The 14,300-nt window shown below is 39.7% G+C and overlaps 1 protein-coding gene across 1 annotated transcript; it reads left to right on the top strand.

Annotated features, from left to right (window-relative positions):
- Positions 1-795: 795 nt before the first annotated feature.
- On the top strand, positions 796-5,921 carry LOC109238924. Its single transcript, XM_019405421.1, has 7 exons — positions 796-1,189; positions 1,748-1,900; positions 2,174-2,251; positions 3,376-3,471; positions 5,055-5,090; positions 5,334-5,512; positions 5,586-5,921. The coding sequence occupies exons 1-7, from the start codon at positions 956-958 to the stop codon at positions 5,746-5,748; spliced, it is 939 nt and encodes a 312-aa protein (XP_019260966.1). The 5' UTR covers positions 796-955; the 3' UTR covers positions 5,749-5,921.
- The last annotated feature ends 8,379 nt before the right edge of the window (positions 5,922-14,300 follow it).

Here is a 14,300-nt window from a genome sequence, read left to right as displayed (position 1 = left end):
AATAGCAAATATATATATATATATATATATATATATATATATATATATATATATATATATTTGTAAGAATAGCCAAATATATAGAATAAAGTTATCATATACTATTGACATTTATTAGCTTGCCACTTGGTTTTACCATAATGTCAATTATATATGGTAACTTTATTGCTTTAATATATAGATTAACAAATTTGTACATTTTCCTAATTAAAGTAATCAAGTTGGAATAAATTAGATTGCCATTCTTCCTCCGTCTAATAGGGTGCTAGCTGTCTTACTCGTGCTAACACCTAGCTTTTAATCAAATACTGTCGAAAAACGCACTTCGCTTTTAACCAAATATTGCTGAAAATGCTTTTTGTACCAAAAGTGAATCTTTTAATTCTTTTAGCAAGCGACCAGAATTTTTTTTAATAGTGCATAAGATGCTTTTCTTTTTTCTGCAGTTGGGTTGTGTCTTCTCGGTCCAGACTCTATGAGAAGGCTTTTCAATTTGAATATACATCCTCTTAATTCAAATCAGAGAAAACCCCATGGAACAGTGAGAAATGAACCAACATGGCGTGCATAGACAATCTTTCCACGTTGCAACACAAGATAACCACGAACTTACCTTCTATACCACAAAAAATGTTTCACATTAGGATCTATAATTCAAGATAATCCTGTGTAGGAGCCACAAGTTTGGACCACAACGTTTCAAACTGGTGGTCGAGTATACACAATCCAAAAGAGCAGCCCTCAGTTGGCTGATTATAATTGGACGAAAATAAGAAAAAAAAAAAAGGCCGTCAATTTTTGGCAGATAACAGAGAACATTCACTTACTCCATTTTCCATCACGTATAATGCATAATCTCCAAAAATAATTTTTTTTTTTAAAAAAAAAAACCCTTAAAAAAGAACTTCCATTCGACCCTTTCTTCTGAATTCTCAGGTTGCAAGAGAATTCAGAAATGCTCAGGCTAAATTTATATTGTTCTATAGTTCCTAGTCCAAAACAAGTCAACAATAATATTGGCAGAAGCTGCGGTTCTTGGATCATTTTGCCTGATAAACCAACGATTCTATGTAGGAGGGATATTAGTGTGAGAGCACTGAAAGATGAGATGAACGGTAATGGCAGTGGATTACCTGGTCGTAGTTGGGACCCTGGGTTGGAAATTGAGGTGCCATTTGAACAAAGGCCGGTACGTATGATTAAGCTACAATTTCCCCATTTTTTGGGCATTGTATGTTTCACATACTATAAAGTTTTTTTTTGCTCCTCTCCCTGTTCTGCACATGCAGACTTGTACAGGATACTAGTTGACTATTTACTAATGAAATTATTATTTTTTCCAATACAAAGAAAAGAAATTATACCTGGAGTAAAGTGGGTTAGCTTAAAAGATATTCATACAGGATTTAAGTTATACAAATTAATAGTGTAAATTAATGAGTTTTTACACCGTTTGTATAGTTTAACATGGGATAGCATTGATTTTGGCTTATCATAGAGATTATTTTCCCCGATTACCTTATAAATGACCTGACTGTGTAAATATTTCACACAGTCAGTGCGCATAGAACATAAACTCAGAAAAAAATGATGTGCTCCAGAAGGCCATAATCATATGGTAAGCCAGGTTATAGCATTATAGACATTTCTGAAGTTTCATAGCGACAAGAGACTTAATATGGAGATCGACGAGCAATATAAATTATAAACGAAGCTAATAACAACATTCTTGCTTTTCAATTACTAGGTGAATGAGTACTCATCACTGAAAGATGAAGGTTTATACTCATGGGCAGAATTGGGACCAGGGTCCTTCTTCCTACGTCTTGGGGGACTTTGGTTAGTTACTTTCACAGTTCTGGGAGCACCTATTGCAGCTGCAAGCTTCAATCCTTCAAAGGTATAGACAATTATATAATCCTTAATATAAAGAAAAAGCATCATCATATTTGAATATCACCACTACCAATGAAATGAGAAATTGTAAATTTGTGCTAGTTCTTTCTCTCTCAAAGAGCCCCAAAGTGAATACTCGTGTTTAGTAAACAAGTATAGCTTCTAACTTTTTTTATTTCTAAGACACAACATAGAATAAAAGAATCCACTCGGTCATTAAAATATCTTATAGCAGCTCCTCATATACATTGACATTCAAATTTTGACAATCCTGCAGGATCCTTTAAGATTTCTCCTGGCTGCAAGTACAGGGACTCTTTTCCTTGTTGCACTCATTGTCCTGAGAATTTATCTGGTAAAGTTCTTTAATTCCAAAACTTCATTTTTTTTTTGGTCAAATCGTTTTTCACGGGCTTGAAGACCTGGATGCAGACTTGTGTATATATACATCCACAACAAATTCACATGTCTGACTTCGAAGCTAAAATTTTCTACAAAGAACATAGACTTGACTCACATAGTCATCTAAAAGTGTGCCACATTTACTGCAAGCTCATCCGAAATGCACAGATATGTAGTTGCCAGGAGACAACGCTTGACATCTGACCTCTCAGTTAGCAGTAATTTTTATTACAAACAGAGAGCATCAGGAAGTTTGTACTATGTATTGAAATCGGAAGGTGACATGCACATTTTGATTGAACCAAGAAAGATGATAATGTCCCTTAGTCAAATTAAACCTGCATGGTATATGATATTTCCTTTAGTGTCAATCCATATGCAATCACTAACCAACTGAATTCCGAAATTCTTATAACTATCCTCTTGGTATCAGTTTCCATTGTAGACTTAATGATTTAGTTGAATACAAGACACACCAACTTATAAGTGTCAACTAGAACGCATGTGATATTTGTCGAATGTGGGACAGTATCTAACCTAAAATCTTAACTCTTTTAATTAATATTGTAACAGTTAGGGATATAGCTACATTGGAGATAGGTAACTTGAGAACTTACTACTCTAATATTCTAACGTTTTAATTCCTAACAATGACCATAATAGGGATTAGGAGTGGCAACCGGGCGGGTCGTGTCAGATATGGTTCGGGTTGAAAACGGGTAATGAAAAAACGGTTCAATTATCCGACCTGACCCATATTTAATACGGATAAAAAACGGGTTAACCGGCGGATAATATGGGTTACCCATATTATCCATGACTTCTTGTATATGATCACTTTTGGGAGATTCTTAGTCTCTCTAACTTGAGGAACCTCCAATTTGAGGCTTTATAAATGTAAAAGTTAGATCCATTGGTTATCCATTGGTTACTCATTGTTATCCATTTTCTAAATGGATAATATGGTTCTTATCCATATTTGACCCGTTTTTAAACAATTCATTATCCAGCCCATTTTCTAGTGAATAATATGGGTGGTTAACTGTTTTCTTTGAACCATTTTGCCACCCCTAATAGGGATGGAGCTATGTTGGTGATAGGCTTTTATCAGCAGTTATACCTTATGAAGAGACCGGATGGTACGATGGACAGATGTGGGTGAAGCCACCTGAGGTTAGTGGTCTTTCCTTTGCATACATATTTTACACGTGTTTTCTCTTTACTTCCTCTGCTACTCCTCATTCCCATAGTGCAAAACGCTTCAAAATAGATAAACTGAATCCAGGAAGTGCTCATGATTATGAAGAATACAGAGCTAGCAGCAAGAGGGAAAATAGAGTAACAAAACTTAAACAACTCAATTTTCAGCTCTGTCCATCATTAAAATATAGTAACTTCTTACTCCAGTCCCTTCCCTATGCAGGTTTATATTTAGTTATTTTGCATAACTAAGTTTTACTTCATATAGTTAGAGGTCTGTCTTGAATTTTAACCAGCAAAAGGTGATTTCTTTAATGAACTACAAGCAATTTCAAAAGAGCAAATTCAAGAATAGAATTTGTAATATTGCTTGACAAGATTTGATTCACATATAAGATAAAAGCAAGGCCCCAAAACCGAAATGACTAACAGTGAGGTGAATATTGTCCAATATATAAGTGGGAAATAAGAGCTACATGTGAAAGCAATAAGCTTTACTTCCCTTGTCTTAGTCGAATCAATCAGTCCTTGCATAATATTCTTTTCTTCCTAGCGCGACCAGCCATGCCAAAGATTTCAGTGGTAAAGTTACTTCTTCACAGTATAGAATTCATTAGTTGCAACTTACCATGAGACATTGAACAACAGATGCTACAAGAAAGTATAATTACCGCATAGCAAAATTACGCGATGTAATTGTTTGACCAAAAAGTCTTAAACCTTTTTGTTAAACTAATTAAGTGAATGATGATAGGTAAATTCTAGTTAAATATAATAAATTCTAGATCCACAATTAGAGTTTGGGTGAGGCTGTTTATCAAATGCTTATACTCGTATATTCGGTCACTAAATGCACACTTTAGGGAATAAATGAAGATGAATAATGAGCAATAAATATGGAAAATGACAATAAATGTAAATAGGAAGAACAAGTCACCCAAATATCAAATGATGTGGAAGATTCTTCTTTCTGGCAACGAAATGTAGCAGTCACCAAGAATATGAGTAATGTTTTCTTGGATCATGTGAGCGGAAAAGAAGAATAATCGATAAAATCAATCACTATGGAAAGGTAAACTTTGTTTTCTCTCAATGGTCAACCTCTTACAATAGTTTTTTCAGATTCAATCTCACGTGCCCCTTTTCTTCTCTCTCTTTCTATTTATATGGGATATTCTCTAAAAACCCTAAAAAGTACAACAAAGGGAATATTCAGGAGAATATTCCTGTTACTAGTTCCAAGACTACACTAGCCGTTATTCTTATCTTTCGCTATTCGACCTCGACTTCTACGGCTCGCTCTGCGAATGCTCGTTATTGGGCTTTGGTCGACCTCGTCCTATCTGCCCAACTCGGGACACAGTCTTTTCACCTTACGATCTTTCCACGCCCAACTTCCTCAGTAAGATTTTGACCCACATCTATATTGTAAAGCCAATTTAGTTCCAGCCTTATGGCGACACATCCTTCAAAAGTCTAAAACTACCAGCAGTTCTTGAAAAACTTATCAGAAACGATGTTGCATGTATGGCATTTGATGTGATTATTCCTTGCAGATCCTAGCTCGCGATAGGCTGCTCGGCTCATATAAGGTACTACATTGATGCTATTGCTTTATGTTCTTGGACTTTCCTACTCCCAGTTATTCACTGATTATATAACTATAAACCATGTGAAACAGCACAGTACATTATAGATGTTCACCTTAGTCTATAAAACACATCAGCTGTCTACACAAATATTACGAAATTGTTGGGACCATATTCTTAATATCATAAAGTAGGTCTTTCCAATATTATGAGCATGAAAAGTCTGAAGGAATTTTTAATATCTAGGTGAAACCAGTCATTAAAATGCTGAAGCAAACGCTGGTAGGAACAGGGTCTTTACTAGTTGCAGCAGTCTCATTATTCATATTCGCAACCCCAGTACAAGATTTTATTCAGGGAACTTTCTCAACAAAAGAAAACTCATTGAGTTCCACTTCACAAAACAGCACAAAACTGGGCATCAGGTATTCTATTCTCGAAACTTAGAATCATGCTTGAAAATTCATGAGTTTACGTTATTTCATTATGTAATTATAGGAAAGAAGAGCTGTTAAGGTTGCCATTGGAGGTCAAGGAGGACGACGATTTGGCGAAAGCTGCCGCTGAAGCAGCTGATGGAAGGCCAGTCTACTGCAGAGATAGGTACTATCGTGCATTGGCAGGTGGACAATACTGCAAATGGGAAGACCTACTTAAATAAGAGGGATATAAGTGAAGAAAGCTACAGTTCAGTTCTGTGATTGCTCAAAAGATTTGTACAATTGAGCATGTTCTTATAATTTTAGAGAGAAATTTTGATGTTTTATGTATAAGATAATCTATATGCAAAGAACAAAAGAAAGATAATCATAACACCAGAAACTGTTACATCAAGTGAATATCCATCATCTGATCAAAAACCTCCAGTTGCTGCAAGGCATCATCTGGAAAAAATATAATACGATACAATTGGTAACAATCATCCAAACAAGCTAAAGTGAAACCTGTTATCAAAACTGTTTAACCAAAAATTTGTGTAATTCGGTCAAAGCTTATTTTCCCTCATCGAACTGAATGTCTACTGTTGAAATTTGTTGCTTTCAGTTACTGCAGTAACTGAATTTAGCATAATAAGTTACTTAGTTTTATGATAAATCTACTTTTTTGAATTTAAATTTCGGTTAGATTTTTCAGGTTTGTTGAGATATTTTGGGATTTTTAAATACCTCTTATGCAGATTTTTCTACAGATTATGTTCCTAATTGGCTATTTAAAGCCTTGGTATGCTTAATAATATTATTGAGAGACATTTTCAATCTTTACTTTTAATATTTTTGCTGCCCCATCATTTAAAAAACCAACAGTGGTATCAGAACTTCATTGGTCTTACGGGATCTGTGAGTTCTTTCAAAGAACCGTTTTCAAATCATTTTTAACCAATATCAATTTTTAAACCAATTTTCAAACATGGCAAGCAGCAGTCTCTCTTTGAATGCCCCACAGACTTTAACTGGCGATTACTATCGAATTTGCTCAGTGAAAATAAAATCATATCTTAAAACCTATAATTTGTTGAATGTTGTAAAGGAAGAACAATCCTTACCGGCAATCCCTGAAAATCCTATCGTTGTCCAGAATCAAATACTTTCAAAAGAGATTTTAGATAAGACAAGGTCAGTAAGGGTGTTCTTCATGCACAAGACGAAAAAGAAAGAAGAAAAAAAAAAAGAAAAAGGACTGCACTACAAAAGTGTACAATTTCAGCGATGCTCAAAACAATCCTCAAGGACAAACAACCGAAGCAAGAATTGAGGACGAGCAACTTTTTTAATTGCAGCAACTGAAGCAAAGGAGGAGTGTTGAAATTTTGTTGCTTTCAGTTACTGCAGTAACTGAATTTAGCATAATAAGTTACTTAGTTTTATGATAAATCTACTTTTTTGAATTTAAATTTCGGTTAGATTTTTCAGGTTTGTTGAGATATTTTGGGATTTTTAAATACCTCTTATGTAGATTTTTGTACAGATTATGTTCCTAATTGGCTATTTAAAGCCTTGGTATGCTTAATAATATTATTGAGAGACATTTTCAATTTTTACTTTTAATATTTTTGCTGCCCCATCATTTAAAAAACCAACATCTACCCTTCCCGCATTTGAAGACAAACTAATGTTTAAGACCTCCTGCTTTCATGGAGATCCTTTCTTCTCTGACCGCCGGAGATTACCAAATATATGGATGAATAACCGTGAAGTTCGACAATCTTTTGAGGGAGGGGAGTCGACTGACTAACAAGGAACTGATAGAAGGGGAAAAGAGGAGTGAAACCATTCGTCGGAGTTGGAAAGGACTTCGCTAATCATAATAAGGTTGGTCTCACCTTCGTCCGGGGACCCGAACGAGGTATTTTGTGCTTGCCCTATTGAGAGCCTCTTCCATTCTCTCTTCACCAGACATATAGACAAATAGGCAATCCGATAGATAGATTATGGCTTCCTCACTATCAGCAAGCTCCCACAGGCGATGAACTGCTTCTGACTTCTTCATTCGGTTTGTAGCCATACCGTATAGAGTGAAAAATTCCTTTTAATGGGAGTAGCTATATTCAAGCAAGCATTCCAGCGAAACGATCCTTTGACAATGGGCTCTGCCCAACACTGGGACTGACTTTATACCGAGAGAGGAAAATCAGCAAAAAAAAAATCTTTTTGAATCGGATATTGGATAGGCTAAGCTAGGTGTCGCCCGCTCTCTCTACGGTTTTGCTTGAACTTGTCAAGCCCGGGTGCCTATGCGATTATTAAGGCAGGGTGCTATTGTACCAGTGGTGGAGTGACTTGAATCAAATCGTTTGTCTAGAGAGGGTGTAGCGATAACCAAAGTGGACTCTTCTAGAAAGTCAAGATGTTGTGTAGGCAACTGGCCTTAGAGTAGTGTAATGAACTAAAGGACAGGAGCGACCCATAATCATTGACGAAGAGGAAGGCTTGGAAGGGGATCAAACATATTGAGGAGGAGCTTTCACAAAGGCCAATAGCCGATAGCTGATGTCACTAGCCTTAACTTCTTTATCTACTTGAAAGCTGATGGGAGTACGACTTTCTTCAAGGAAGTGTCCCATTTGATATTATATTAGTAAAGCGCCCTTGATCCTAGATAACTAAGCAGATATGCCAATGGCTGGAAAGATAGCGAGCGCTATTCTCAACTTAGTCTCTCAGAGGCCAGCTCGTTGTAACCCTAAAACACGGCGTTAGCGGGGTTGGGCTCCCCCTGCAGAAATACAACAAACATGGGACAGCCGGGAACGATGACCCTTCTCAAGCCTGAGGCCTACGTTGGACTTTCTCTTTCTGCTACTTGCCACTCCGAAGTTTAGGATTTAGTTTCGAACCGATGGGATTTTTCGAATGGTAATGAAGCTTGCCATTCTGTTTATTTGGCCAAATCCGACTTTGGGCCTGCCCTTTTGCTAGCTTTTTCATTATGCTAGTTCAACTACTGCTTATGCTTGAAATATCTAAACACCTGAAATCCACTCTCAATAGATGATGCCCCTTAAACAGTGTGAAAGGGTGGTAGGTAGAACTAAGGGAATAATCTTTTTTGGTTCGGTAATGGAATCAATAGCTTTCCCGAACAGGGATATAGGAAGAAGCCAATAGCCTACAGGCTTGCCAACGGACTTGCTTGACCTATTGAAATGCCAGTATAGACTTCTGGCACATGGTCGGCTAGCTAAAGGTCAGCTTCAGTTCTAGGCAAAGATCCGCCAGTAGCAGTTCCTATCCCAGTTCCCATTCAACATTCATTCAGAGTATTCTCCCCTTGCCATGCTTCAACCAGCTGCTTTGCGGACTACTCTTGCTCTTACTGCTCTTTCCTATGCTTCTTGCTTCTAACTACTTGCTTTTCCCTCACCTTCATTGCCTTCCCGCTTGATATCTCGTTTTTCTTATCTCGTGCAATTAAAGGGAACGAGACTGGAAAGCCCAAACTGAGCCCATCGGGGGAATGTTTACCGATACTGAAGTCGTTCCGCTCGTCCCTCTTTCCTTTCGAGGAGGGACTTCGCTTCACTATCCTTGAAGAAAGCAAGTTTGCGGTTACGTAGATGATAACCGGCTTATACAAAGAACTGTTTGTTGGAATCTTCTTCTGTCAAAATCTTTTGGGAGGCCTTGGTGGTCTCATATTATTTAAAATAGTTTATAAGCTATTCCTACAAGGAAAGGCCTCCTTTCTTTCATCTAAAAGCTGGCTGGTCTCTTTTCATATTCAAAAAAGGAAGGCGCCGCTTTAAAGCAAGTCGCCTAAGTTCTTAAGAAAGATTTTAAGTTTTGTTAAGTGGAATTCTCCTTTGACTCGATCTTTAATTGAAGTGTAGCATTATGAAAACTCTTTCACAAATTCAATAAGTTTCTCAAGGATTTTTAGAAAACCCGACATAAGACTCGACTTTGATTTTTTCTTTTTATATTTCTTTTCTCATTTTTTTATTGGTTTACATGAGTAAATCATCCATGTCTTTCTTGTTCCACTAGCTAGGAGATAATTTGAAAATGTCCCCTTCGTTATTACTTATTTCTTTATGTCAAAGACCAGAAGCTGGAAACATCATTTTTTTCATTCTTTTCTTATGAGGTCATGTACAACAACCTTAACCGCACAAGCCTGGGCTGGGCCTACCTCCATCCCTAGAGGAGCCGTATGAGGCGGAAGCTCTACGTACGGTTTTGAAGCCGAGCCTTTCCATCAATGGGGCCTAGGGATCGATATGATGATTGGTTTAGGTAGGGCGGCCGGCCTACTACGGGCACCTGTAGGGATTAGTGTGTGAGACTGTGATCCACAAACTGATGCATTGGACTCACCCTTTACTTGGGAATAGGGAGGGGAAACATAGCATATCACAAGAGCGAGGCGAGGGTTGGAACCCTACTGCGAGAGGGACACCTCGCGAGCCGGGCTTTTAGAGATGAGGCCTTTTGGCGAAGCCAAGTCAATTTCAGGCCACCAAACCCTGAAATTGATGAGAAGGCCCTATGGAGTAAAGGAAAGCGTATACGTTGTCACACTCCTTGCCTTCCAAAGGTGCCTAGAGGACGGGCCAGACGCAGTAGAGTGACGATCGGGGAGCGGGTTCCCCACTGGAAGGGGGACAGGAGACGGAATACCTTCCTGTGTCATCTCTGGTCTGTCTCTTTTTGAGAGAAGATTTTCTACCCCGCCTGCCTATAAAGAACTTCAAGTCTATCGGGAAAGGATGTGGTGGTAACCCCTGCTACTTTGTCTAGAATCGGGCGTCCAGCCATGTAGGAAGACTCACCCTAGCCACTATAGCGACCCCACCCCCAACTCTAGCTGAGAAGCACCCTCCACCCACTTCCATTTTCCCGTGCGCCCAAAAGCCCGCCCGCCCGGTTTTGAGACCCTTTTTGATTCCCTCACCTAATATCATGAGAAGCAAGCCCAGCAGGCCCTACCTTAACCTGTCCTCAAACAGACAGCCCTCACCAGGCTGCTGGCATTGCTAAATGCTCCGCCACAAAGCAAGATTTCCCGGATACGACAGATGCGGAAGTGGCTAAAGAAGTCGGAGGAAAAAAGTAGTTGGACAACTGTATACACGAGGGTACATTAGTATTCTGGGAATTGGCAACATTGAAAAAAAGGGTAAAGGGTAGGAATCAACTTTTTTAGGTGTTGCTCTACTAAAGTAGTCGGCCTAACCTTCAGTTCCCGACCAAGTTTTTCTTTCTCACTCCTTATGTACCTTTTTTTTACTTCATCCATACTTTTTCACTTTTTTTGAAGTGTGGGGCAAACGACGCCCTCTACTTCTACTTCTAACAAAAGGCGAATAGCTGGCATTGCAAGCAAATAGAAAGCCCCCGCCCTTTTGAGCAAAGCGTACCGACTGTTTGAGTTACGAAAGGGTCGCTTGCTTAATATTATTTATATATATAATAGTAATAGATAGATAATATTATATTATATATCTATCTATAAGCAAAAATAAAAAACGAAAATAAAGAATATCATTTTTTTAAATTCTTGATTCCTGGGAAGAGGAAGAAGCAGATAGGACAAAGGCCTTCTCTTTCCGTCTGCTCTTTCCGAAGTGAGCGAATTGCATGTAGAGATCCGTAGGGGCTTATAGTTTAATTGGTTGAAACGTACTGCTCATAACGGTGATATTGTAGGTTCGAGCCCTACTAAGCCTACCACCCCCTTCTCTTCACCTTATACAAGGTAGTCGAAGTACCCTCCACCCTACAGATATCAATCTAGCGACGGCATCTGGAACCACACTGCTGCTGCTGCCCTTCGGGCACGCCTCTTAAGTGATCTTCTTCTAGTTCCGGGACGAAATCCGACAGCCAATTGCTGGCTCTGAATAACCAGCCCAGCAATAAGCTCAATTCTTCCATAACATAAGGGGGCGGGCTTGCGCGCGAGTCGAATGACATAGGTGCACAAGAGTACTTCGCGCCACAACCATCTCCTTTTTATAGGTTCTACGGACCGATGCCTGCTACTTCATCTAGGAGAATAGGATCATAGATATGCTGGTCACTAGAAGGAAGAACCGCCATAATAAGATTCCTCGTGTATCATCTGTAGCAAAACTATGAACGGGAGCTAGCAATCCGGACCGTATTGAAAAGGTTCCTGAGACACAACATGGAAAAGTAACAATATTGAGAAACGAGGTCCAAGAATGAAGAAGGGGTAGAATTACTGAATGAATACGAGTTGTGGCTAATACCCGAGGCATAAAAGAAGCATTTTCTACGGGATCCCGAAACCACCAGCCACCCCGACCTAATTCATGATAAGCCCACCAACTTCCTGGCAAAATGCCTACGGTTAAAAACCACTGACATGTCAAGATCCAAATTCAAATTGGTTCTTGATCCTGGTTAGAGACCATTGTGTTCGCGCCGGCGGTCCAACAAAGAGGCAAAGTAGTGGTATCTTTCTTTCCATTACGAACGACACGCTTTGCCTGCTCCCTCCCCGTGTCCACTAGCGCTCTTGTCCAGAGCGAAGAGAAGGTGAAAAAGCACCATCGAAGCAGCATAAGCAGGCTTCTATTGCTACGTAACAATAAAGTAGGATAGCATTTTGCGCCCACATATTTGAATTTGAGGGTAAAGAGCTCGCTTGTTCTACGAGATCCGACGCATCCAACAGAGCGAAACAGTGTTCCATACATTTCGACGACATCCTTCCACATTGGCGGCGAGTGGAGTGCCACAAACCTATTCATCATTTTTGATCTACATAAGCCAAAGCCAATAGCACTAGCGACGTCTCCGACATAAATGCAAGGAGGATGTATATTTGATATAGGATCTTGTTGAACAGGATTTGACTCTGCAAGCGGTTCAGTACAAACGAAGAAATTTCGAACAAACAGGTCGGAAGTCGCTGATAGGAAAGGAGAGAAAAACAAAGCAATGCCAAGAGCTCCGTCAATCCACTGTTCATCGATAGACGAAGCTCTCTCTTTACCATCTCGTGCCAGATGCAACATCATTTTTCCTTCTCGCGAACCACGGGACCGCCTAGCGCCCAGAGGAGCAAAGCTCATTTTCCTTTCAGGGTAAAGCAGCGCATAAAAAAGGGCTGGCCCGTCAAAAGTCTGGTTCCTTCGCGAACGAAGTTCAGAATCAACAAGGGTTTGTAGAACGAAAAGAGTGTATAACTGGGGCGCAGCCCCACTTTTTTGTTCGTAACGAGGGAGAGGTAGAATGGAGTTTTTCACGAAGTTCGAAATAAAGGAATAAAATTAAGTTTCTCTATGGCCTCGTCGTATTGAGACATTATGTCTTAGGGGTCGTCCCCGGTAACAAAGAAGGAATCCATAAAAACTTAGGATCCGACACCATGATAAAATACTACCCTCATGATTAGACCATGTCCCTGAGATTTGATAAAAGAAAGGTGCATTAGCGATTAATACATTGCAATTGGATAAGTTATTAGGAATATGACGGAACGAAAGACCAAGGAAAGAATGAAGATTACACCAAAATGCAAGTGCTGCACCAAACACTGGTGGTTGTTTCTTGTTGTAAGTGAATGCAACGAAAAGACCCGTAAATAACGAATAATGAAACAATTCATATATTGACATTTCGTGCTCATTTCCAAATTTCTGCCTTGTTATTCCCATCATTTGGTAACCACAAGATGATCCACAAGAAAGGTGGCAGGATTCGAACCTATGGCCGGCCTGCCCCTGACCTGCTGGTTTGGGTGGCCGGGATAACACCCCTCGTCGCCTCTGTACCCGAAATAGATGCGCTGCGCTACCCAGCGCCTAACCTTGTCTCCCCTACTCCTCTTCTGGTTGTGCCATTACCAATCGCGGGTAACCCCCGGTCCGGCCGCCCCTGACCTAAGAAGAACTATTATCCTTATGACCAAACAAGGATCAGCTTCTTACTTCTCGAGCGATGGTTCCACGATCCCGACCAGCAACTTCTTGGGAGTAGGGGCATCAAAGCTTGCCCAACCTAGTAAAGGGGCTTGTGGATAGAGGGTTTTCTGGGGGAGAGAAATTTTCCAGGTTGGATTTTTTTAGATCAAATAGTACTAGTTGGGTAGATAGAGGTGGTGAAATCTAACCTTTGCATCGATCTTCTTTAGCAGGGCGGGTCGCTTGAGTGTCAAAACCAAGCGGTGGTTGTTTTTCCTTGGCTTATCGAACCAGCGTATGCCCATTCCTCCTTTGATGACTCCCAGTAGAGAAAGCCTATATTTTCCAATGTTGATTGAAAGGAAGTTGGGGATGGACATAGATCCTTCTGCCTATCCGGAGTCTTGGAAATATAGCACTGTTTTTTGTATTTTTTATTTCCCGATCATTGGAAGCAATCTTCACTGGCACAAGGCTCTCCTCACATCAACCACCACTACGATAGAAATCGACAATGAGTTTACGAAGGGTTCGAGTAGTACGGGATAGGCTAATCACCAGACTGCTCTGGAATAGGTTAATCGCTGGAGAGAAGAACGAGTGAATCTAGTTTCGAGAGCATGCCTTACTCTAATAGGGGATGTAGATTTTCTAAGTGAAGGCAAGCGCAACTATATATGTAATATCCTAGCTGTCAGCAAGGCAGGTCCGCTATAAAGCCTACCGGCCAGAAAGTCCTTAAGAACGAGAAAGCCGACTAAAAGGCTATTCCATAACCGACTCTTGTTGCCGAGTCGAGGGGGTTTGGCTGGTACCAGGTTCTAAAAGAGTTTTCTTCGAGC

Source organism: Nicotiana attenuata, unplaced genomic scaffold (genome assembly GCF_001879085.1).
Source record: "Nicotiana attenuata strain UT unplaced genomic scaffold, NIATTr2, whole genome shotgun sequence".
NCBI lineage: Eukaryota > Viridiplantae > Streptophyta > Magnoliopsida > Solanales > Solanaceae > Nicotiana > Nicotiana attenuata.
This window is presented reverse-complemented; position numbering and strand designations above follow the sequence as displayed.